This window comes from Oncorhynchus masou, chromosome 31 (assembly GCF_036934945.1).
Source record: "Oncorhynchus masou masou isolate Uvic2021 chromosome 31, UVic_Omas_1.1, whole genome shotgun sequence".
NCBI lineage: Eukaryota > Metazoa > Chordata > Actinopteri > Salmoniformes > Salmonidae > Oncorhynchus > Oncorhynchus masou.
In genome coordinates, this window is record NC_088242.1 from 48836744 (window position 1) to 48862710 (window position 25967).

Below are 25967 nucleotides of genomic sequence, written 5' to 3' on the forward strand. Positions count from 1 at the left end.
TCCTAATTAAAAGTACACGATGCAGAACGAACCACGCTACAAATCAAAATCAAATCAAATTTTATTTGTCACATACACATGGTTAGCAGATGTTAATGCGAGTGTAGCGAAATACTTGTGCTTCTAGTTCCGACAATGTAATAACCAACAAGTAATCTAACTAACAATTCCTAATCTACTGTCTTATACACAGTGTAAGGGGATAAAGAATATGTACATAAGGATATATGAATGAGTGATGATACAGAGCAGCATAGGCAAGATACAGTAGATGGTATCGTGTACAGTATATACATGTGAGATGAGTATGTAAACAAAGTGGCATAGTTAAAGTGGCTAGTGATACATGTATTACATAAGGATGCAGTCGATGATATAGAGTACAGTATATACGTATGCATATGAGATGAATAATGTAGGGTAAGTAACATTATATAAGGTAGCATTGTTTAAAGTGGCTAGTGATATATTTACAACATTTCCCATCAATTCCCATTATTAAAGTGGCTGGAGTTGAGTCAGTGTCAGTGTGTAGGCAGCAGCCACTCAATGTTAGTGGTGGCTGTTTAACAGTCTGATGGCCTTGAGATAGAAGCTGTTTTTCAGTCTCTCGGTCCCAGCTTTGATGCACCTGTACTGACCTCGCCTTCTGGATGATAGCGGGGTGAACAGGCAGTGGCTCGGGTGGTAGATGTCCTTGATGATCTTTATGGCCTTCCTGTAACATCGGGTGGTGTAGGTGTCCTGGAGGGCAGGTAGTTTGCCCCCGATGATGTGTTGTGCAGACCTCACTACCCTCTGGAGAGCCTTACGGTTGAGGGCGGAGCAGTTGCCGTACCAGGCGGTGATACAGCCCGCCTGGATGCTCTCGATTGTGTCTCTGTAGAAGTTTGTGAGTGCTTTTGGTGACAAGCCGAATTTCTTCAGCCTCCTGAGGTTGAAGAGGCGCTGCTGCGCCTTCTTCACGATGCTGTCTGTGTGAGTGGACCAATTCAGTTTGTCTGTGATGTGTATGCCGAGGAACTTAAAACTTGCTACTCTCTCCACTACTGTTCCATCGATGTGGATAGGGGGGTGTTCCCTCTGCTGTTTCCTGAAGTCCACAATCATCTCCTTAGTTTTGTTGACGTTGAGTGTGAGGTTATTTTCCTGACACCACACTCCGAGGGCCCTCACCTCCTCCCTGTAGGCCGTCTCGTCGTTGTTGGTAATCAAGCCTACCACTGTTGTGTCGTCCGCAAACTTGATGATTGAGTTGGAAGCGTGCGTGGCCACGCAGTCGTGGGTGAACAGGGAGTACAGGAGAGGGCTCAGAACGCAACCTTGTGGGGCCCCAGTGTTGAGGATCAGCGGGGAGGAGATGTTGTTACCTACCCTCACCACCTGGGGGCGGCCCGTCAGGAAGTCCAGTACCCAGTTGCACAGGGCGGGGTCGAGACCCAGGGTCTCGAGCTTGATGACGAGCTTGGAGGGTATTATGGTGTTGAATGCCGAGCTGTAGTCGATGAACAGCATTCTCACATAGGTATTCCTCTTGACCAGATGGGTTAGGGCAGTGTGCAGTGTGGTTGAGATTGCATCGTCTGTGGACCTATTTGAGCGGTAAGCAAATTGGAGTGGGTCTAGGGAGTCAGGTAGGGTGGAGGTGATATGGTCCTTGACTAGTCTCTCAAAGCACTTCATGATGACGGAAATGAGTGCTACGGGGCGGTAGTCGTTTAGCTCAGTTACCTTAGCTTTCTTGGGAACAGGAACGATGGTGGCCCTCTTGAAGCATGTGGGAACAGCAGACTGGTATAGGGATTGATTGAATATGTCCGTAAACACACCAGCCAGCTGGTCTGCGCATGCTCTGAGGGCGCGGCTGGGGATGCATTACGATTGATTGTTTTTTATAAGATAAGTTTAATGCTAGCTAGCAACTTAACTTGGCTTCTTGCTGCCCTCGCGTAACAGGTAGTCAGCCTGCCACGCAGGATCCTCGTGGAGTGCAATCGTGGAGTGTAAGGCTCCTCGTGGAGTGCAATCGTGGAGTGTAAGGCTCCTCGTGGAGTGTAAGGCAGGTGGTTAGAGCGTTGGACTAGTAATTGTACTCGTAACAGGTTTGTTGTGGTGCTATATTCTTTCCATTTTTTAATAATGGATTTAATGGTGCTCTGTGGGATGTTCAAAGTAAAAAAATCAATTTTAAAAAGTTAGAACCAAACCCTGATCTGTACTTCTCCACAACTTTGTCCCTGACCTGTTTGGAAAGCTCCTTGGTCTTCATTGTGCCGCTTGCTTGGTGGTGTTACAGACTCTGGGGCAATTCAGAACAGGTGTATATATACTGAGATCATGTGACACTTAGATTGCACACAGGTGGACTTTATTTAACTAATTATGTGACTTATGAAGGTAACTGGTTGCACCAGATCTTAGTTAGGGGCTTCATAGTAAAGGGGGTGAATACATATGCACGCACCACTTTTTTCTGTTTTTTTTTAAATATTTTTTTGTTTTTTAAACAAGTATTTTTTTTCATTTCACTTCACCAATTTTGACTATTTTATGTATGTCCATTACATGAAGGGGGTAGCCCGAACAGGCCTCGAACCTGAGTCCTCGCGGCTGTCAGCCCAATACATTAGCCATTACACTAAGCGGTTCAAACCTTTTGCAATATTACAGTTGTATAGATATTTTAACTCATGCAGGGACAAACAAATCAAATTACATGCATGAGAGGATATAAAAGAGATTTATGTTATATCAGTTTGTTTTTACTGTGACTTTTAAGTACAGGGTAGTATGTTTAGCCTGGTAGCGTGCTTCGTCTGCAGTGGTGGAAAAAGTACCCAAATGTCATACTTGAGTAAAAGTGAAGATACCTTAATATAAAATGGCTCAAGGAAAAGTCACCCAGTAAAATACTATTTGAGTAAAAGTCTAAAAGTATTTGGCTTTAAATATACTTAAATATCAAAAGTAAATGTAATTGCTAAAATATATGTAACTATCAAAAGTAAAAGTATAAATAATTTGAAATTACTTATACTAAGCAAACCAGAGACACAATTTTTGTTAATTTATTTACAGATAGCCAGGGGGACACTGCAACACTCAGACATAATTTACAAACCAAGCATTTGTGTTTAGTGAGTCCTCCAGATCAGAGGCCGTAGGGATTACCAGGGTTGTTCTCTTGATAAGTACTTGAATTTGACCATTTTCCTGTCCTGCTAAGCATTCAAAATGTAAGAGTACTTTTGGGTGTCAAGTAAAATGTATAGAGTAGTACTTTACCCCATTGTTAGCCTGTTATCCACTGTCTTGTGTCATAAACCTGTGTATTGTATAGGCCAATTATGGAATCCATCAGTTTTTGTAACATCAGTATTTTTTTGACAATTTACACTAGTTATCTTTAATAATAATAATAGTATGTCGTTCTACAATACTTAATAAATATAGATGATATGACATATCAAAAACAACTATTTTCTAATGATATTAAATCATGGCGCACTTGTAAAGTGTCGCTTGCCCACGCCTCACATCAACAGCCAGCCATCACCAGAAAGCATGTACAGTGCAGTGGTTCTGCATAAACGTTTGATTCTTGGCATGGCCGTTTTATTATGTCGAGCGCCCCTTCAATACTAAAACTGAATTCATAATGGCTGGCTAGTAAAATATATGAAAGTAAGTGCTGCTTTTTCACCCGTCGACAGTGAGGCGCAGGATATGGGCCGTGGCAAGTCCAAGCAGCAACAAATTGCTCCGCGTATTTCTTTGCATCGAGTGCTAGGTTTGCATTAGATAGCACAGTCACAAAGTAAAATTGGCTGTATCGTAACAATTTATGAAAACATACATTGTTGCTTTTGGTCGTAATTTAAGGTCAGGGTTAGACATAGTGCATGGTTAAGTTTAAAATCACATTTTAAGAAGATAACTTGTAGAAATAGGCGGAGTTTATGACTTTGTGACTGTGGTAACTAGTGACGACCCGAGTGCTACTTCTCTCCAGATGAGTTTCACTGAGTTTACATCCGGGGTTTTTCCCTAGGCAATGGAAGGCGTAGTACCCCTGTTCCTTAGGCAAAGTGAAATAAATTCGCCGCACCATGACTAAAAATAGTTCGCTTTTCAAACACATTTTCGTTTCACCTTGCGACGACCCTCGACTCAAAATGTATAACTAATCATATACTATTAATCAATCTGGGATACAACGGCTATAATTGTCACCTTTTAGAAATAGTTTTCCTACCCCTTTCTTCTCGCTCCTCATGAGCGCATGGATAACTGTTGTGCTCAGGTTGTGGTGAATGAGATTGAAGTAGAGTTCTTGTTTTGTATCTCAGTTTCTCTCTTTTTGCACAAATTGAATTTAACCAAATACTACGGAGATCTCAGACTAATCAATGGAGGATATTTGAATATTCACATCAATTGTATCGGTAGAGAGTATTGGGTTGTTTGTAAATATTTCATTAATATCTGTGGAGAGGACTGCTGCTGTTCATGTGAGTGAAGGGTAAGTACACATAGGGATTTAAAAAAAATATTATAAGTTTCATTTTCATTGTTTGGAAACTTTGGTTGTTTTCAGATGCGTTTGAATCCTATACCCGTAATTAATCGTGTGTTAGGATAGGCAGGACGGTTTGTTCTTAGCTATTTCTTATAAGAGTTGGATGATATTCTCTAGCTCAGTGGTTCCCTACCCTTTTCGGTTACTGTATCACCAACTGAATTTTGCTCTGGAAGGACTACCCCTGAAATACTCATGTGCATTTTTACCAGTAGGCCTATGGTCTCATGAGTCTTCAAGTACCCCCGGGGGTCCTAGTACTCCTGGTTGGAAACATTAGTCTAGCTAGCGAAGTGCACTGCTATTGGAGGGCAGTGGACATAGCTAGCTGGAAAGGGGCCGATTCTAACTTGTAACCACCAAAGCGTGCCTATTTGTGAGGATTTAGTTATTTATTTGAAGCCATCCCCAAAATATTATTCTTATGTTATGCTACTGTTTTATTTTCTAAGTTACTTATCTAGATTGACAGCTAGCTTGTTTGCTACAATTTTGTGCCATATGTAGTTAGCTATCGCTAACTAGTTTAGAGCTAGCTTGCTCTCTAGTGACTGGATGTTGTGAAAACTCTCCCTGTGTTAGCTAGCCTCACAAGCTGAAATAACCGGCTAACGTCGTTAGTTATAGTTGACGAGGATGTCAAGGTATATAAACTGTAGTGATATTTTAAAAGGAGTTTTAAACTGTGAAATGGAACTGAAGTCTGACTCCTTGCCATTAGCTATCAAATAATCTGTTTTTCATTAGCTTGCACCAAATATGTAACAACAATTTACTAGCTACCTGGCTAACGAACGCGAATTGAACGTGTGCGCGCGGCTGCACTGCGCAACATGGCGATTTGTGCTCTTGTAAATGAAAGTTATAAAACACTCGTTCATGCTGAAATAATAGGCATTTTCAGACAAAGACAATGCATCTGATAGCATGGCATTGTGCAAAGAAGGTCCAAATAGTGCTAAATATGAGTTGAGGCCCTTATGTTAGGAAAACGAATCAATATTTATGCTCATGGAGTCATTTTATAGACTGCACGCTAGCCAGCAGATCCAACCGGGTTGCTTACAGCTGCACTAGGGTCAGACAGCAGAAGAGCCGGTTCAAATCAAATTTTAGTTGTCACGTGCCGAATACAGTAGGTGTAGATTGAACAGTATAACTTTAGTCCGTCCCCTCGCCCATACCCGGGCTCGAACCAGGGACCCTCTGCACACATCAAACTGTTACCCATCGCTCCACAAAAGCTGCGGCCTTTGCAGAGCAAGAGGAACCACTACTTCAAGTTCTCAAAGCGAGTGATGTCACTGATTGAAACGCTATTAATGCGCACCACTGCTAACTAGCTAGCCATTTCACATCGGTTACATAGACCTTACAGTAAAATGCTTACTTACAAGCCCTTAACCAACAATGTAGTTAAAATAAATACATAAAGTAACATAATTAAAGAGCAGCAGTAAAATAACAATATCGAAGCTATATACAGGGGGTACCGGTACAGAGCCAATGTGCGGGGGAACTAGTCAAGGTGATTAGTTAGTCAAGGTGATTGAGGTAATATATACATGTGGGTAGAGTTATTAAAGTGACTTATGCATAGATAATAACAGAGTGGCAGCAGTGTATAATATGGGGGGGGGGGGGGGTAGAAGCCACTTGGACTTAGACTTGGTGCTCTGGTACCGCCTGCCGTACAGGAACAGAGAGAACAGTCTGACTAGGGTGGCCAGTCTTTTTATTTTTTATTTTATTTTTTAGGGCCTTCCTCAGACACCGCCTGGTATAGAGGTCCTGGATAGCAGGAAGCTTGGCCCCAGTGATGTACTGGTACTGTAGTACCTTGCGTTTGGATGCCGAGCAGTTGCCATACCAGGCAGTGATGAAAACAGTCAGGATGTTCTCGATGGTGCAGCTGAAGAACCTTTTGAGGATCTGAGGTCCCATGCCAAATCTTTTCAGTCTCCTGGTGTTGTGCCCTCTTCACTACTGTTTTGGTGTGCTTGGACCATGTTAGTTTTGTGAAGTGGACACCAAGGAACTTGAAGTTCTCAACCTGCTCCACTACAGCCCCGTCGATGAGAGTGGGGGTGTGCTTGGTTTACTGTAGTCTCGGCCCATTTGCTCCTCCCCCATTGTTTTCCAAGCAGAGCAGGCAGGCACAACTCCAGACTCCACACAGACAGTGTGTACACATGCTGCTTCAGAGACAGTTATTTTTATTTATTTAACCAGGTAGGCCAGTTGAGAACAAGTTCTCATTTACAACTGCGACATGGTCAAGATAAAGCAAAGTAATGCGACAAAAACAACAGTCTCTCACATAGGATAAACAAACGTACAGTCAATAACACAATAGAAAGTCTGTATACAGTGTGTGCAAATGAAGTATGGCGGTAAGTCAATAAATAGGCCGTAGTGCTGAAGTAATTACAATTTAGCAATTAACACTGCCGTGATAGATGTGCAGATGAAGATGTGCAAGTAGAAATACTGGTGTGCAAAAGAGCAGAAAAAAACATATGGGGATGAGGTGGGTAGGTAGTTGGTTGGCTGGACCATTTACAGATTGGCTGTGAACAGCTGCAGCGATCTGTACGCTGCTCTGACAGCCGATGCTTGAAGTTCGTGAGGGAGATATGTCTCCAACTTCAGTTTTTTTTTTTTTTTTTTTTCCCAATTTGTTCCAGTCATTGGCAGCAGAGAACTGGAAGGAAAGGCGGCCAAAGGAGGCGTTGGCTTTGGGGATGACCAGTGACCAGTGCTGGAGCGTGTGCTACGGGTGGGTGTTGCTATGGTGACCAGTGAGCTGACATTAGGTGGAGCTTTACCTAGCAAAGACTTAAAAATGACCTGGAGCCAGTGGGTTTGGCGACAAATATGTAGCGAGGACCAAACAACGCGGGCATAAAGGTCGCGGTGGTGGGTAGTATATAGGGCTTTGGTGACAAAACGGATGGCACTGTGATAGACTGCATCCAATTTACTGAGTAGTGTTGGAGGCTATTTTATAAATGACATCGCCGAAGTCTATTGCATTTAGATAATTTGGCAGTAGGTCCTACCAGCCTCACAACCACAGATCACGTGTAACCACGCCAGCCCAGGATGTGATATCCATAGATAATGAATTTATTCTAATGAATTTATTTCAATTGACTGATTTCCTTATGAACTGTCAACTCAGTAAAATCGTTAATTGTTTATTGTATATTAACCAAGTCATGGGTTTTTAATCATGTTTTTAATCATGTCACTCTTCTGTTCTGCTGTTGGTCTGTAGGCTGTCTCCATGCTGTGGAATGGCCATTGGAATTTTTATGAAGGTATTCTAGCTTAATTATACATACTCTTACTGTACATGCTCAGCTCTTCTAGCTGCATAGAATCAACCTCTATACAGGAAATAAAATATTTTATCATGGACAGTAACTGTAGCCCACCTAATAAACTAGGTAAGCTTTCCTGATTACGTTTCACACTAGTAGGTTTCAAACCAATCTGTGTCATTAGGAATTATGGATTGTACGGGTGGTTTAGTTCAGAAGTAGGGAAACTGAAAGTGGCCAAGGGATAGTATTGCCACCCACTGCTACCTATATACAATTACCGTCTGTTATGATCAGAACCATGCATGAAAATTCATGTTTGGTCAAACCATGTTTAGTTGCAAATTATCCTGCACGTTGTCCACCCATGTTTAACATAACTGACTTTACAGGTGAACTTGGCTCGGTTGCTCTGGTAGTTTTTCAATGTTGGTGTGACTTAGTCATTCTGAAAGTCCAATTTGTGGTGGTGGGAGTCTCATGTAGGCCTAGTGGGCTCTGCATCTACTGTCTTGCAGGGAGTCTGAGAGAGTGGAGACCAGTTACACTGCCAGGTGTGAGTCATGCAACAGCACCTGTTGTAATTGTTCTCTTGGCTTGCATCTTTGGCCCGAAAATCAATCAGACTGGATGGCTGTGACATTGCCTCGGGCGGACTGACCGGTTTCCCGGTTCTCACTGTTTGTTTATTGTTGTCACACGGAACCAGGCAAATGTATGCTTTTGTGAGCTTCACGTCATTGCCCTGCGAATGTAATTTCCAAGTTGTTTAATTTACTCTTGTGCATGCTAAGAACAAAAATGCTAATTCAGTAGAAGACAGAATTATTGGCTTTCTTTGACGTTGCAAGTTTATCCATAATCCAAGGTGGTTGTGCAGTATTCAAAGTGTCGTCCCTTTGAAAGTAATACTATGGGCCTTTGAAACAATGAGCTTTACGCAGATTCATGTCATCATTAGTCAGGCTTGGGCGGTATACCGTGTATACCCAGGGGTCACATTAGCTTTCAGAAATCAGCATTTTCAAAACGCAGACCATCATACAATCTGCGTTTTTAAACCATTTCACTTACATTTTATATTGAACTTTGACATTTTATTTCTTCAATAGAGTGATCGGAGGCATGCAACTATTAGCTTACAATGAAAAAGACGATGCATGACCATTGTATTTCTGTTTATCATAGAAAGAATGAAGCCAGCTACATTTCGTAATGTTTTGCTTGAAGGTAGTGTTGCATTTTACTGGAGAACAGTAGCTACACGTCAGAGTGCTGTCTGACTGATGAATGACGAGCAAACATTTTTCATCCGAGGGGAGAAGTGCTTAAATTAGTCTGAAGCCAAGCAGAAAATACAATGAGTTACATTTTATACCTTTTTGTCTATGTGACCAGTGAAATGAAGAACACAATCAGCTTTAACTCTTAATGTATTGCACAAGTTGACTGCAAGTATTCACTTAGAAAGTAGCTACAATTATTCAAAGTTTATAAAATAAAAACTTCAAAGAAATAGTTCCAACGGTATTGATAAACCATCTTGTGGCTATTTCCAAATAACCCAGTTAATGGTATCGGGTTGCATTAACACAGAATTCCTATAACTATTTCTTTGACGTTTTAATTATTGGTAGCTACTTTTTAAGTATATACCTGCAGTTAAACATGTGCAATATGTTAGGAGATAAAGTAGATCATGTTCATTATTTCATCCCTCACATTATTTTTCATTATGAAACTTACCAGCATTCCCCAGTAACATGGTGTTTGTTTACAAGTACACAAACAAGGAGAGACTGGAGCCTTGTGAGTCACTGACTGTTGTGCTGCATTCGCCAGGCACTCTAATTACAGTATGGAATGCGCCAGTTAGACACTTTCTATAGGTAGTGTGTTTTTCACTCCTTCAAATGAGTGGATTTGGCTTTTTCAGCCACACCTCTTGCTGAATACAGCCACACCTGTTGTTTTTGTCGCACTGCCACACCTGTTTCAGCCACACAGCCATGCAATCTCCACAGACAAACATTGGCAGTAGAATGGCCTTACTGAATGAAGAGCTCAGTGACTTAACTTGGCACCGTCATAAGATGCCACCTTTACAAAAAGTCAATTTGTAAAATGTATGCCCTGCTGGAGCTGCCCCGGTCAACTATAAGTGCTGTTATTGTGACGTGGAAACGTCCAGGGGAAACAACGGCTCAGCCGCAAAGTGGTAGGACACACAAGCTCGCAGAACGGGACCGCCGAGTGTTGTAGTGCTTAAAAATTTCTTGGTTGCAACACTCACTACCGAGTTCCAAATTGCCTCTGGAAACGTCATCACAAGAACTGTTCTTCGGGAACTTCATAAAATGCGTTTCCATGGCCGAGCAGCTGCACACAAGCCTAAGAACACCATGCACAATACCGCTGGAGTGTTGTAAAGCTTGCCGCCATTGGACTCTGGAGCAGTGGAAACGCGTTCACTGGAGTGATGAATCACGCTTCACCATTGCACCAAAGGAGGGGGGGGGAACAACTCCATAGTAATTCCCATGATTTTGGAATGAGATGTTTGACGAGCAGGTGTCCACATACTTCTGGTATGCTAACTTAGTAGTTATCTAGCTGGTTAGCGTCTTCCCGAAATCAGCGTCTTCCGGTATTACCAAAAGTCCCGGGATGGCACAAGGTCGTTATGAATGTCTGACAATCTGGATTACCGCCCAAGCCTGATTGCAGTTCCTTTAGATCTGTCAGGTGAGTTGGAATTAGGTTCAGAGTAGCAGTGAACACAAGTCAAATGCCATTTATCAGATTTTCTCACCTCCTGCATCCTCTATCCTTCGTCCTCTTGCGCCTCCTATTGAAAATAGTCAAAGTGAATCGAGGAAAGTGAACGTGGATGGAAATGCGCTTGCTTGAAATGAGGCGGTCCTTCTCCGTTCACGCGTCGTTAGGTAAATTACGTTTTACAGGGGTGGATCCCAAAATAAATGTGTAAAGTGATAATTTGTTTTTAAGTTAGTTGTGCAAGACATTTTATCGATTTAAAACAATAAATAGCATATTGTTTTTAAACGTGTGTATGGTTTTTATCCTCTGACAAAAAAAAGCTGACTCAAGGGGGTGTGGCAGATTTCAAAACTCTTCCACGATAGGAGACATGTGAGTATCCTTGATGACGATCAAGGAGGGGAGGACACTTACATTTGCCTTCTAACGAATTTACATGCTCCTGCTCGATTGCTTATCAGTTTCCGGGTCACAGAGAAGAGGGGAATGGAGGACGGTCTTTTGAGAAGCCCATAGGCGACCCTCTTTATCAGGGCATGTTCATTAGGTACTAAACGGAGGGAAATGGACTGCAACGCGGGAGGGACTTCTTGGACTTAAGGCTCATTTTTCTTTTCTGTTCCGAAACCTTTGAAGACGTGTGCCTTAATAGAAACAACTTCTTTTTAGTTTTGTTACTGAAAGGTGACTTGTGTATTTGCTGTTGGCGCAAAGGTCAGTTACTGTGTTTTCTGTTTTGCGTACAGCGGCTCTTTTAATGCTTCAATTGGATGGTATTCAACCTGGAGACGGTGTGAAGGTAAGTGGGAGTTAATTATCACATTCCTTGACTATTTTTACTATTCACAAGGTTACAACATTCAGCCTTTTGTACGTCCAAGGCTATGTTGATAAATATCCTAAAATACTCAAACAAAAAGTGAATAGCTTTTTTTTCCAGGCCGTTTGACTCATAACCTTGCTTTTTTTTGCCAGGATGTACAATGCATTCGGAAAGTATTCAGAACCCTTGACTTTTTCCACATTTTATTATGTTACAGCCTTATTCTAAAATGGATTACCATTCCCCCCCCCCCTCATCAATCTACAAACACAATACCCCATAATGTCAAAGCAAAAACAGGTTTTTAGATATTTTTTACAAATGTATAAAAAAAATGTATCACGTTTGCGTAAGTATTCAGACCCTTTACTCAGAACTTTGTTGAAGCACCTTCAGCAGCGATTACAGCCTCGACTCTTCTTGGGTATGACGCTACAAGCTTTCCACACCTGTATTTGTGGAGTTTCTCCCTTCTCTGCAGATCCTCTCAAGCTCTGTCAGGTTGGATGGGGCGTCGCTGCAAAGCTATTTTCAGGTCTTTCCAGACATATTCGATCGTGTTCAAGTCTGGGCTCTGGCTGGGCACCTCAAGGATATTCAGAGACTTGTCTCGAAGCCACTACTGTGTTGTCTTGGCTGTGTGCTTAGGGTTGTTGTCCTGTTGGAAGGTGAACCTTCGCCCCAGTCTGAGGTCCTGAGCACTCTGGAGCAAGTTTTCAACAAGGATCTCTGTTGTCGTGGCTATCATTAACATGATGACTGTTATCAAATCAACTATGTTTATTTGTTACTCAATTTAAATTAATCATGTAACAATTAACTCATTGTGAATTTGGGGCACCACAGGAAAGTAAAAAAAAAAAAAAGTTGCCATCTCCTGAATTAAACTCTAAACTCTCATCGCTAACAGTCGCTTATTAATCATTACCTCATATCGGTCTCATTTTGAATGTCGCAGACCTCTTGAATCCACAAGAACCCCAGCCTTTTCTGATCATTCAGTACTACACCAATTGGATTTAATTATTTATTTACTAAATAATAACACAGAATACACATACACACTTACATGATATAAAAGTCCCTAGTGGACTTAAAAGTTATGATGGCTTGTTACACATATGGAGAGGGAGGGGAAGATAAGAGATGGAGAGTCAAATGTATCATACATTTGGAAACTACCCTCAAAATAATAATACTTTGCTCACAAACCACCGCCTGTTTGGGGTAAGGAATGTAATGTATTTACGTGTAGATGTTGTTTTTTTTGTCCTTCGTCTCTCTGAAACCAATCGATCCTTCTATGGGAAGTGGTTCGATGGATGTAAGGCTCTTGTTGTCCACCAGAGGTCAAAATGTCCTTAGTTCTGGCTTATAGTAGATATTTCTTTAGATTCACCAATGATTGTCTGAGATGTGCTCTCTCTCTCGTCGTCCCTTTCCATGCACAGCTGCAGACTGTCAAATGTTCTGGTCTAGTCTTTATCTTCACCCTTGTTGAGTGTTCCAGAGTTTCTAACCATTTCAACATGTGGCCAACACTCCACACTTTTCTGGTCTGATAGGTGAGGTTATCTTCTCACCTCGTGTTGAGTCTTAGAGTTTCAACCATTTGTAACATTCAGATCACGCTGTCTGTCTGCTGGTCTTAGCAGTCCTTAGCGAGTCCTTTTAAGCACTGGTCGGAAAGGTGGTTCCATCACACTGACATGCTCTTGTGACCTCATTAGGGGCGTGGCTTAGTTAATGTGCAACGGACAATGAAAACCATTATCTCTTTAGAAAACCAAAAGCATATTCCTATCTTAACCTCTTGAAACTCTAGGGGCGCTATATCATTTTTGGATAAAAAGACGTGCCCGTTTTAAGCGCAATATTTTGTCACAAAAAGATGCTCGACTATGCATATAATTGGTAGCTTTGGAAAGAAAACACTGACGTTTCCAGAACTGCAAAGATATTTTCTGTGCGTGCCCTAGAACGTGAGCTACAGGCAAAACCAAGATGAGACGGCATCCAGGAAATGAGCAGGATTTGAGGCTCTGTTTTCCATTGTCTCCTTATATGGCTGTGAATGCGAGAGGAGTAAGTCTGCCCTTTATGTCGTTTCCCCAAGGTGTCTGCAGCATTGTGACGTATTTGTAGGCATATCATTGGAAGATTGACCATAAGAGACCACATTTACCAGGTGTCCGCCCGGTGTCCTGCGCCGAAATTGGTGCGCAAAAGTCAGCTGCAAGTATTTTTCCACAGAATTCAGAGAAGAATGCAGGCTTCCATGAACGATATATCAATGAAGAGATATGTGAAAAAACACCTTGAGGATTGATTCCAAACAACGTTTGCCATGTTTCGGTCGATATTATGGAGTTAATTCGGAAAAAGTTTGACGTTGTAGGTGACTGAATTTTCGGTTCATTTCGGTAGCCAAATGTGATGTACAAAACGGAGCAATTTCTCCTACACACAGACGCTTTCAGGAAAAACTGCAAATTTGCTATGTAACTGAGTGTCTCCTCATTGAAAACATCCGAAGCTCTTCAAAGGTAAATGATTTTATTTATTTGGTTATCTGGTTTTTGTGAAAATGTTGCGTGCTAAATGCTACTCAAAATGCTAAGCTAGCTTAGCATACTCTTACACAAATTAGTCAATTGCTATGGTTCAAAAGCATATTTTGAAAATCTGAGATGACAGTGTTGTTAAGAAAAGGCTAAGCTTGAGAGTAGGCGCATTATTTTAATTTTATTTGCGATTTTCAGAAATCGTTAACGTTGCGTTATGCTAATGAGCCTGAGGCTTTAGTCACGATCCCGGATCCGGGATGGGGAGTTTCAAGAGGTTAACCTTTCTAGCGCAGACGTTCTGCTAGCGGAACCTCTCGACAACATTCCGCTGAAAAGGCAGCGCATGAAATTCAAAAATATTTTTTAGAAATATGTCATTTTCACACATTAACTTCTTTAGGTATAGGGGGCAGCATTTTCACTTTTGGATAAATAGTGTGCCAAATTTCAACTTCCTGCTACTCATGCCAAGAATATAAGATATGCATATTATTAGTAGATTTGGATACAAAACACTGAAGTTTCTAAAACTGTTCGAATCATGTCTGTGAATATAACAGAACTTATGTAGCAGACAAAACCCAGAGGACTAACCATTCAGATTTTTTTGTTGTCTGTTTAGTGAGTTCTCATTGGGAAACGATATTTCTTAGGAACTTGTTTTCCATTCCTACCGCTTCCACTGGATGTCACCAGTCTTTTCAATTTGGTTGAGGTTATTCCTTTGTGAAATGAAGAAGTATGGCCATCTAGGATATGGCCATCTAGGAACTGCGTAACACTTGAGAGTTGCGCAAGACTTAAAGTAGCTTGGTTTGTTGTCTTCCTGTATTGAACACAGATAGACCCGTCTTCAATTTGATCGATTATTACCGTTTAAAAATACCTAAAGTTGTATTACAAAAATAGTTTGAAATGTTTTGGCAAAGTTGACAGGCAACTTTTGAAATATTCTGCAGTGACGTTGCGCAATTTGGAAGCAGTTTTTCTGGATCAAACGCACCAAATTTGACATTTTTAAATATGTATGGACAGAATTAATTGAACAAAAGGACCAATTGTGATGTTTATGGGACATAATGGAGTGCCAACAAAAGAAGCTCGTCAAAGGTAATGTAATATGTTTTATATTTTAATTCTGCTATTTGTGTAGTGCCTGCAGGTTTGAAATATGCTACCCTCTTTGTTTACTGTTGTAAACAGTAATCAGATAATAGCTTCTTGTGCTTTCACCGAAAAGCCTTTTTAATATCTGACATGTTGGCTGGATTCACAACGAGTGTAGGTTTAATTTAGTATCTTACATGTGTAATTTAACGAAAGTTTGATTTTTATATCATTTTATTTGAATTTGCCGCGCTGCATTTTCCCTGGCTTTTGGCCAAGTGGGATGCAAGCATCCCCTATATAACATAAGAAGTTAACAAGTCCAATACAGCAAATGAAAGAGAAACATCTTGTTAATCTACCCATCGTGTCCGATTTCAAAAATGCTTTACAGCCTAACCACAACATATGATTATGTTAGGTCAGAGCCATGTCAAAAAAACACAGCCATTTTTCCAGCCAAAGATAGGAGTCACAACAAGCAGAAATATAGATACCTTTGATCTTCATCAGATGACACTCATAGGACATCTTGTTACACAATACATGTATGTTTTGTTCGATAAAGTGCATATTTATATCCAAAAATCTCATTTTACATTGGCGCTTTACGTTCAGTAATGTTTTGATTCTAAAACATCCGGTGAGTTTGCAGATAGCCACATCAAATCCCATAAATACTCATAATAAACATAACTATTATTCACATAATTAAAGAGAGACTTCTCCTTAATGCAACGGCAGTGTCAGATTTCAAAAACACTTTTACGGGAAAAGCGTAATCTGAGAACGGCACTCAGAACCCAAAACAGCCAGAGGAATATCCGCCATTTTTGAGTCAACAGAAGTTAGAAATAACATTTATAAATATTCACTTAAATTTGATGATCTTCATCAGAATGCACTCCCAGGAATCCCAGTTTGACAATAAATGACTAATTTGTTCCATAAAGTCCATAATTTATGTCCAAATAGCCACTTGTTGCTAGTGTGTGCAGCACAGTAATCCATCTTCATGAGGCGAGCACTTCGTCCAGACAAACTCAGTTACGTTACAGGTCATAGAAACAAGTCAAACGATGTATGGAATCAATCTTTAGGATGTTTTTAACATAAAACATCAATACGCTTCCAACTGGAGAATTCCTGTGTCTGAAGAAAAGCACTGGAAGGAGCTAACTCTACCGGGAGCGCGCGTCACGAGCCTGAGACACTGCCAGACCACTGACTCAAACAGGTCTCATGACAGGTCTCATGCCCCTCCTTTTTATGGTAGAATCCTCAAACCAGTTTCTAAAGACGGTTGACATCTAGTCGAAGCCGTAGGAAGTGCAACTTGACCCCATAGACACTGTATTCGGTAGGCCAAGCTTTGAAAAACTACAAACCTCAGATATCCCACTTCCTGGTTGGATTTTTCTCAGGTTTTCGCCTGCTATATGAGTTCTGTTATACTCAGACATCATTCAAACAGTTTTAGAAACTTCAGAGTGTTTTCTATCAATTAATAATATGCATATATTAGCATCTGGGACAGAGTAGGAGGCAGTTCACTCTGGGCACGCTATTCATCCAAAAGTGAAAATGCTGCCCCTATCCCAAAAAGATTAACAGTTTCATCATTCTTCATATTCTATATTAACATCATATTGGATGGAAACTTGAAAGCTTGAATGATTTTCCTTTCTAAGTTACAGTATTTGGTCAATACAGTTTTTATTAACATCACAAAGTAATAAATAATATGACAACATTCTTTAGATCCCCAAGGACCATTCTTAACATTCCTATCTTATAAATATTGTTCCAAAGTTCACTCTTTGGGTGTTTTTTTATAGTTTTGGGCAGCAAAATGTCTCTGTGACAAAGACATTCCTTTCCCAATACTGAGGAGCAAAGATATTCCTCTCCTGCCTAATTTACGGCGAGTGTTAAGGTGTCTCAACCTCTTCTGTGGTTAAGAGGGTCTGGTTGTTGTAAGCTATTTACCAAACTGATCTGAGGCCTTTAATCCTTGACCAGGAGAGTCATGACACTGTACTTTGCTCCTTTCATCTTTGCCTCAATCTTGACTAGTCTTCCAATCCCTGCTGCTGAAGAACATCCCCACAGCATGATACTGTCACCATGCTTCACCGTAGGTATGGTGCCAGGTTTTCTCTAGACATGACTCTTGGCATTCATGCCAAAGAGATCAATCTTGGTTTCATAAAACCTTTTCTTGTTTCTCATGGTCAGAGTCCTTTAGGTGCCTTTTGGCAAACTCCAAGCGGGATGTCGTGCCTTTTACTGAGGAGTGGCTTCAGTCTGGCCGCTCTACCATAAAGGCCTGATTGGTGGAGTGCTACAGAGATCGTTGTCCTTCTGGAAGGTTCTCCCATCTCCACAGAGAAGCTCTGTGAAAGTGGCCATCGGGTTCTTAGTCACCTCCCTGACCAAGGCCCTTCTCCCCAGATAGCTCAGTGTGGCCAGCTCGAGGACTAGTCTTGTTGGTTCAAAACTTCTTCCATTTAAGAATGGCGGCCACTGTGTTCTTGGGAACCTTCAATACTGCAGAGATGTTTTGGTACCCTTATTCAGATCTGTGCCTCGACACAATCCTGTATCAGAGCTCTATGGACAATTCCTTCAACCTCATGGCTTGGTTTTTGCTCTGACATGCACTGTCAATTGTGGGACCTTTATATAATCAGGTGTGTGTCTTTCCAAATCATGTCCAATCAATTGAATTTACCCCAGGTGGATGCCAATCGAGTTGTAGAAACATCTCAACAATGATCATTGGAAACAGGATGCACCTGACCTCAATTCCGAGTCTCATAGCAAAGGGTCTGAATAGGTATGTAAAATAAACATTAAAAAAAACTTTTTTTAATACATTTACAAAAATTTGTAACACATTTTTGCTTTGTCATTATGGGATATTGTGTGTTTGAGGAAAATAATTAATTTCATAATAAGGATGTAATGTAACAACGTGGAAAAAGGGAAGTGGTCTGAATACTTTCCGAATGCACTGTATTCCCTTCAGGACTTATGTAATGTACTGTATTCAATGGACATGATTCTTTAACATGCAGAATATACTATTAAACCCAAGCCATGATTATCACCTCTAGAGTATTTCGTTACGAATCGGATGGGGACAGTGTAATTGTTTGAACTCCGCATATTGACATTTAAAATGGTTTCCATCATGGATTGTGTGACAAAGCTTTGGAAATGTAGAATCTTCTCTGGTTGCGATGACTGCAAGCTTGAAACCACTGATTCAACTGTGAGAATTAAAGGTGTTGTTGTATGATGTTTTTACCATTCTCCTTCTGTCTCTGTACACAGGCTGAACGTTCCCCCGGACTGACTGGCACACTGACTGGCTCAATGATGGAATTACAAACATTACAGGAGGCCTTGAAAGTGGAAATACAAGTCCATCAGGTAGGAGGGGGAAAAAGAGGTGTTCTCTTGTTCATCAGCTCAGTGTTCAGGCTCTTTGTTAGGCCTGCAAATGATGACATAGTACTCTAATCAACTGGGCTAACTGTCAAGTTGAATCACCGCTATTATTAAGAGTCCTATCAAATAAAGTAAAAATGTAATACACAGTTTAGCAGATGGTATGGCGGGTGCAGAGAAATGCGTATGTTCCTATCAATCAATGCAGTAAATGTCCAACAAGCACACAATAATTAAACATTTTTAAATGTTAAATGTTGTACAGCAGTAGATATGTGAATAGTATGTATTCATTATTAAAGTGACCAGTGTTCAATGACTATGTACGTAGGGCAACCGTCCCTGAGTAGCTGGCTAGTGACGGTGACTAAGGGACAGAGTTGGGTCCCCAGTCCACCTGACCGTGCTGCTGCTCCAGTTTCATCTGTTCTGCCTGTGATTATTATTATTATTTGACCATGCTTGTCATTTATGAACATTTGATCTTGGCCATGTTCTGCCACCTCTCATAGCCTGGTTCCTCTAGGTTTCTTCCTAGGTTTTGGCCTTTCTAGGGAGTTTTTCCTAGCCACCGTGCTTCTACACCTGCATTGCTTGCTGTTTGGGGTTTTCGGCTGGGTTTCTGTACAGCACTTTGAGATATAAGCTGATGTACGAAGGGCTATATAAATAAATTTGATTTGATTTACTGGGAGGAGGCCGTCTAGTTTTGGCTGTTTAATTGTCTGATGGCCTAGGGATAGAAGCTGTTTATGTAATGTCTTCGCCTTGTAGATGATTTTGGGGGAACAGTCCTTGATGAGCTTCTTGACCTTACTGTGACACCGGGTGCTGTAGATTTCCTGGAAGGCAGGCAGTGTGCCCCCGATGATGCGTTGGGCTGACGGCACCACCCTCTGGAGAACCCTGCAGTTGCGGACTGTACAATTGCTGTACCAGGTGGTGATACAGCCTGACAGGATGCTCAATTATTTTGGTATTTTATTAGGATCCCCATTAGCTGTTGCAAAAGCAGCAGCTACTCTTCCTGGGGTCCACATGAAACATGACAAAATACAGAACATCAATAGACAAGAACAGCTGGAACATTATGGTGTATCTTTAGAAGTTTGTGAGAGTCTTATGGGCCAAGCCAAATTTCTTCGGCCTCAGGTTAGAGGCGCTGTTGCGCCCTCTTCACCACGCTGTTGGTGTGAATTTCAGGTCTTCAGTGACGTGCACGCAGAGGAATTTGAAGTTTTTTACCCTCTTCACTGCGGCCCGTTGATGTGGATGGGGGCGTGCTCTCTCTGCTGTGTCCTGTAGTCCACGATCAGCTCCTTTGTTTTGTTGACGCTGAGGTTATTTTCCTGGCACCACTCTGCCAAGGCACTCACCTCATCCCTGTTTTTTTAAGTGATTTAATTTATTTTTTATTTCACCTTTATTTAACCAGGTAGGCCAGTTGAGAACAAGTTCTCATTTACAACTGCAACCTGGCCAAGATAAAGCAAAGCAGTGCGACAAAAACAACAGCACAGAATTACACATGGGATAAACAAACATACAGTCAATAACACAATAGAAAATCTGTATACAGTGTGCAAATGAAGTAAGGAGGTAAGACAATAAATAAGCCGTTGTGGCGAAGTAATTACAATTTAGAAATTAACACTGGAGTGATAGATGTGAGGGAGATAAGTCTCCAACTTCAGTGTTTTTTGCAATTTGTTTCGGTCATTGGTAGCAGAGAACTGGAAGGAAAGACGGCCAAAGGAGGTGTTGGCTTTGGGGATGACCAGTGAAATATACCTGCTGGAGCGCTTGCTACGGGTGGGTGTTGCTATGGTGACCAGTGAGCTAAGGTGGAGCTTTACCTATAGACTTACAGATGATCTGGAGCCAGTGGGCTTGGCGACATGTAGCGAGGACCAGCCAATGAGGACATACAGGTCACAATGGTGGGTAATATATGGGGCTTTGGTGACGGATTGCATTGTGATAGACTGCATCCAGTTTACTGAGTAGAGTGGAGTCTATTTTGTAAATGACATCGCTGAAGTCAAGGATCTGCAGGATAGTCCGTTTTACGAGGGTATGTTTGTCAGCGTGAGTGAAAATTGGAAGCCAATTCTATATTTAATTTTAGGTTGTAGATGTTTAATGAGTCTGAAAGGAGAGTTTTTATAGTCTAGCCAGACACCTAGGTATTTATAGTTGTCCTCATATTCAAGTCAGAACTGTCCAGAGTAGTGATGCTACGTGGGCGGGCAGGTGCTGGTAGCGATCGGTTGAAGAGCATGCATGTAGTTTTTCTAGCATTTAAGAGCAGTTGGAGGCCACGGAAGGAGTGTTTTAATGGCATTGAAGCTTGTTTGGAGGTTTGTTAACAGTGTCCAAAGAAAGGCCAGAAGTATACAGAATGGTGTCGTCTGCGTAGAGGTGGATCAGAGACTCACCAGCAGCAAGAGCGACATATATTTTATATACAGTGCCTTGCGAAAGTATTCGGCCCCCTTGAACTTTGCGACCTTTTGCCACATTTCAGGCTTCAAACATAAAGATATAAAACTGTATTTTTTTGTGAAGAATCAACAAGTGGGACACAATCATGAAGTGGAACGACATTTATTGGATATTTCAAACTTTTTTAACAAATCAAAAACTGAAAAATTGGGCCTGCAAAATTATTCAGCCCCTTTACTTTCAGTGCAGCAAACTCTCCAGAAGTTCAGTGAGGATCTGTGAATGATCCAATGTTGACCTAAATGACTAATGATGATAAATACAGTCCACCTGTGTGTAATCAAGTCTCTGTATAAATGCACCTGCACTGTGATAGTCTGAGGTCCGTTAAAAGCGCAGAGAGCATCATGAAGAACAAGGAACACACCAGGCAGGTCCGAGATACTGTTGTGAAGAAGTTTAAAGCCGGATTTGGATACAAAAAGATTTCCCAAGCTTTAAACATCCCAAGGAGAACTGTGCAAGCGATAATATTGAAATGGAAGGAGTATCAGACCACTGCAAATCTACCAAGCCCTGGCCGTCCCTCTAAACTTTCAGAAGACTGATCAGAGATGCAGCCAAGAGGCCCATGATCACTCTGGATGAACTGCAGAGATCTACAGCTGAGGTGGGAGACTCTGTCCATAGGACAACAATCAGTCGTATATTGCACAAATCTGGCCTTTATGGAAGAGTGGCAAGAAAGCCATTTCTTAAAGATATCCATAAAAAGTGTTGTTTAAAGTTTGCCACAAGCCATCTGGGAGACACACCAAACATGTGGAAGAAGGTGCTCTGGTCAGATGAAACCAAAATTGAACTTTTTGGCAACAATGCAAAACGTTATGTTTGGCGTAAAAGCAACACAGCTCATCACCCTGACCACACCATCCCCACTGTCAAACATGGTGGTGGCAGCATCATGGTTTGGGCCTGCTTTTCTTCTGCAGGGACAGGGAAGATGGTTAAAATTGATGGGAAGATGGATGGAGCCAAATACAGGATCATTCTGGAAGAAAACCTGATGGAGTCTGCAAAAGACCTGAGACTGGGACGGAGATTAAAGATGTTGTTCTGGTTAGTTCCAACAAGACAATAAAGCAAAATCTACAATGGAATGGTTCAAAAAATAAACATATCCAGGTGTTAGAATGGCCAAGTCAAAGTCCAGACCTGAATCCAATCGAGAATCTGTGGAAAGAACTGAAAACTGCTGTTCACAAATGCTCTCCATCCAACCTCACTGAGCTCGAGCTGTTTTGCAAGGAGGAATGGGGAAAAAATGTCAGTCTCTCGATGTGCAAAACTGATAGACACCCCAAGCGACTTACAACTGTAATCGCAGCAAAAGGTGGCGCTACAAAGTATTAACTTAAGGGGGCTGAATAATTTTGCACGCCCAATTTTTCAGTTTTTGATTTGTTAAAAAAGTTTGAAATATCCAAAAAATGTCGTTCCACTTCATGATTGTGTCCCACATGTTGTTGATTCTTCACAAAAAATACAGTTTTTTTATATCTTTGTTTGAAGCCTGAAATGTGGCAAAAGGTCGCAAAATTCAAGGGGGCCGAATACTTTCGCAAGGCACTGTATACAGAGAAGAGTCAGCCTGAGAATTTAACCCTGTGGCACCCAATTCTTGGCATTCCAAGATGGCATAGCAGTTCAGACGTCTTTTGTCCTCGTCGTGTCATATATATATATATATATATATATGACACGACGAGGACAAAAGATATATATATATAGAACTATATATATATAGAACTTTTTTTCATTTTTTATTTTTTTTCCATATACTCATCTTCAAAACACTCTCCTGCAACCCGCCTCACCAATTTATATTTATAAAAAAGTATTATTTACCTCAAATCTGTAATCCTCCAAGAAGCTAGCCAGAAACTCCAAGATGCTAGCCAGGAGCTTAGCCAGAAGCTAGTTAAAGCTTTCATCGATTCCGGGGGGCAAACATCAATTATTCTGTAGCTAGCGAGCTGAAGAGTTCCATCAATCACTCCTGGGCTGCAGTCACCTATCCGGACCCGTTTTACTGCCTACGCGGAGCCCCACCGGGCCTTCACAATTGGACTGCCGACGTTATCTACCCGAAGCAGTTATCCGGCTGGCTCCTCCGTTGCGACGTTACCTGAACGCCCATCTGCGGCCTGCTAACCGTTAGCTGTCTTATCGGCTGCTATCTGAATAGACAATCGGACAATAAATAAATGTATTTATTTATTTTCATTGTTATTATTTTTGTCTTCTTGGGCCTCTAACTATATCTATTGTTTTTATTTTTGTTGTGTGATTTGGATTAATCCCTCTACCACACGGAACCCCACTAATCTACTGACGGAACGCAAGAGATGGCTAATTACATTTACATTTAAGTCATTTAGCAGACGCTCTTATCCAGAGCGACTTACAAAAATAACATCCTATGCTAGCTTGCTACCGATGGCCTGGCTAGCTGTCTAAATCGCCGTGACCCCCAACCAACCTCTCCACTCACCGGACCCTTTTGATCACTCGACTAAGCATGCCTCTCCTTAATGTCAATATGCCTTGTCCATTGCTGTTCTGGTTAGTGTTTATTGGCTTATTTCACTGTCGAGCCTCTAGTCCTGCTCACTATACCTTCTCCAACCTATTAGTTCCACCACCCACACATGCGATGACATCTCCAGGTTTCAATGATGTTTCTAGAGACAATATCTATCTCTTCATCACTCAATACCTAGGTTTACCTCCACTGTATTCACATTCTACCATACCTTTGTCTGTACATTATAACTTGATGCTATTTTATCGCCCCCAGAAACATCCTTTTACTCTCTGTTCTAGACGACCAATTCTTATTGCTTATTGCTGCACCCTTATTCTACTCCTCCTCTGTTCCTCTGGTGATGTAGAGGTGAATCCAGGCCCTACAGTGCCTAGCTCCACTCCTATTCCCCAGCCGCTCTCTTTTGACGACTTCTGTAACCGTAATAGCCTTGGTTTCATGCATGTTAACATTAGAAGCCTCCTCCCTAGGTTTGTTCTATTCACTGCTTTAGCACACTCTGCCAACCAGGATGTTCTAGCTGTGTCTGAATCCTGGCTTAGGAAGACTACCAAAAATTCTGAAATTTTAATTCCAAACTACAACATTTTCAGACAACATAGAACAGCCAATGGGGGCGGTGTTGCAATCTACTGCAAAGATAGCCTGCAGAGTTCTGTCGTACTATCCAGGTCTGTACCCAAACAATTTGAACTTCTACTTTAAAAAATCCACCTCTCTAAAAACAAGTCTCTCACCGTTGCAGCCTGCTATAGACCACCCTCGGCCCCCAGCTGTGCTCTGGACACTATGTGAACTGATTGCCCCCCATCTATCTTCAGAGCTCGTGCTGCTAGGCGACCTAAACTGGAACATGCTTAACACCCCAGACATCCTACAATCTAAACTTGATGCCCTCAATCTCACACAAATTATCAATGAACCTACCAGGTACCTCCCCAAAGCCTTAAACACGGGCACCCTCATAGATATCATCCTAACCAACTTACCCTCTAAATACACCTCTGCTGTCTTCAACCAAGATCTCAGTGATCACTGCCTCATTGCCTGCATCCGTAATTGGTCAGCGGTCAAACGACCTCCACTCATCACTGTCAAACGCTCCCTGAAACACTTCAGCGAGCAGGCCTTTCTAATCGACCTGGCCGGGGTATCCTGGAAGGATATTGATCTCATCCCGTCAGTAGAGGATGCCTGGATATTTTTAAAAATGCCTTCCTAACCATCTTAAATAAACATGCCCCATTCAGGAAATGTAGAACCAGGAACAGATAAAGCCCTTGGTTCTCCCCAGACCTGACTGCCCCTAACCAACATAAAAACATCCTATGGCGTTCTGCATTAGCATCGAACAGCCCCCGTGATATGCAGCTGTTCAGGGAAGCTAGAAACCATTATACACAGGCAGTTAGAAAAGCCAAGGCTAGCTTTATCAAGCAGAAATTTGCTTCCTGCAACACTAACTCAAAGTTCTGGGACACTGTAATGTCCTTGGAGAATAAGAACACCTCCTCCCAGCTGCCCACTGCACTGAAGATGGGAAACACTGTCACCACTGATAAATCCACCATAATTGAGAATTTCAATAAGCATTTTTCTACGGCTGGCCATGCTTTCCACCTGGCTACTCCTACCCCGGTCAACAGCACTGCACCCCCCACAGCAACTCGCCCAAGCCCTCCCCATTTCTCCTTCTCCCAAATACGTTCAGCTGATGTTCTGAAAGAGCTGCAAAATCTGGACCCCTACAAATCAGCCGGGCTAGACAATCTGGACCCTTTCTAAAATGATCTGCCGAAATTGTTGCAACCCCTATTACTAGCCTGTTCAACCTCTGTCGTGTCGTCTGAGATTCCCAAAGATTGGAAAGCAGCTACGGTCATCCCCCTCTTCAAAGGGGGGGACACTCTTGACCCAAACTGCTACAGACCTATATCTATCCTACCATGCCTATCTAAGGTCTTCGAAAGCCAAGTCAACAAACATTACCGACCATTTCGAATCTCACCATACCTTCTCTGCTATGCAATCTGGTTTCAAAGCTGGTCATGGGTGCACCTCAGCCACGCTCAAGGTCCTAAACGATATCTTAACCGCCATCGTTAAGAAACATTACTGTGCAGCCATGTTCATTGATCTGGCCAAGGCTTTCGACTCTGCCGATGAGGATGTGGTGATTGACAGACTCGACAGCCTTGGTTTCTCAAATGATTGCCTCGCCTGGTTCACTAACTACTTCTCATATAGAGTTCAGTGTGTCAAATCGGAGGGTCTG

The 25967-nt window shown here is 41.8% G+C and overlaps 1 protein-coding gene across 1 annotated transcript in view; it reads left to right on the forward strand.

Annotated features, from left to right (window-relative positions):
• The first annotated feature begins 4282 nt into the window (after positions 1 to 4282).
• Positions 4283 to 25967, forward strand: part of LOC135524047 (PHD finger protein 21A-like) — a 121412-nt gene continuing 99727 nt past the window's right edge. The window contains exons 1-3 of the mRNA XM_064951188.1: positions 4283 to 4511; positions 11433 to 11485; positions 18523 to 18621. Coding sequence (XP_064807260.1) covers positions 4283 to 4511; positions 11433 to 11485; positions 18523 to 18621 — 381 coding nt within the window. The remainder of the gene's footprint in view (positions 4512 to 11432; positions 11486 to 18522; positions 18622 to 25967) is intronic.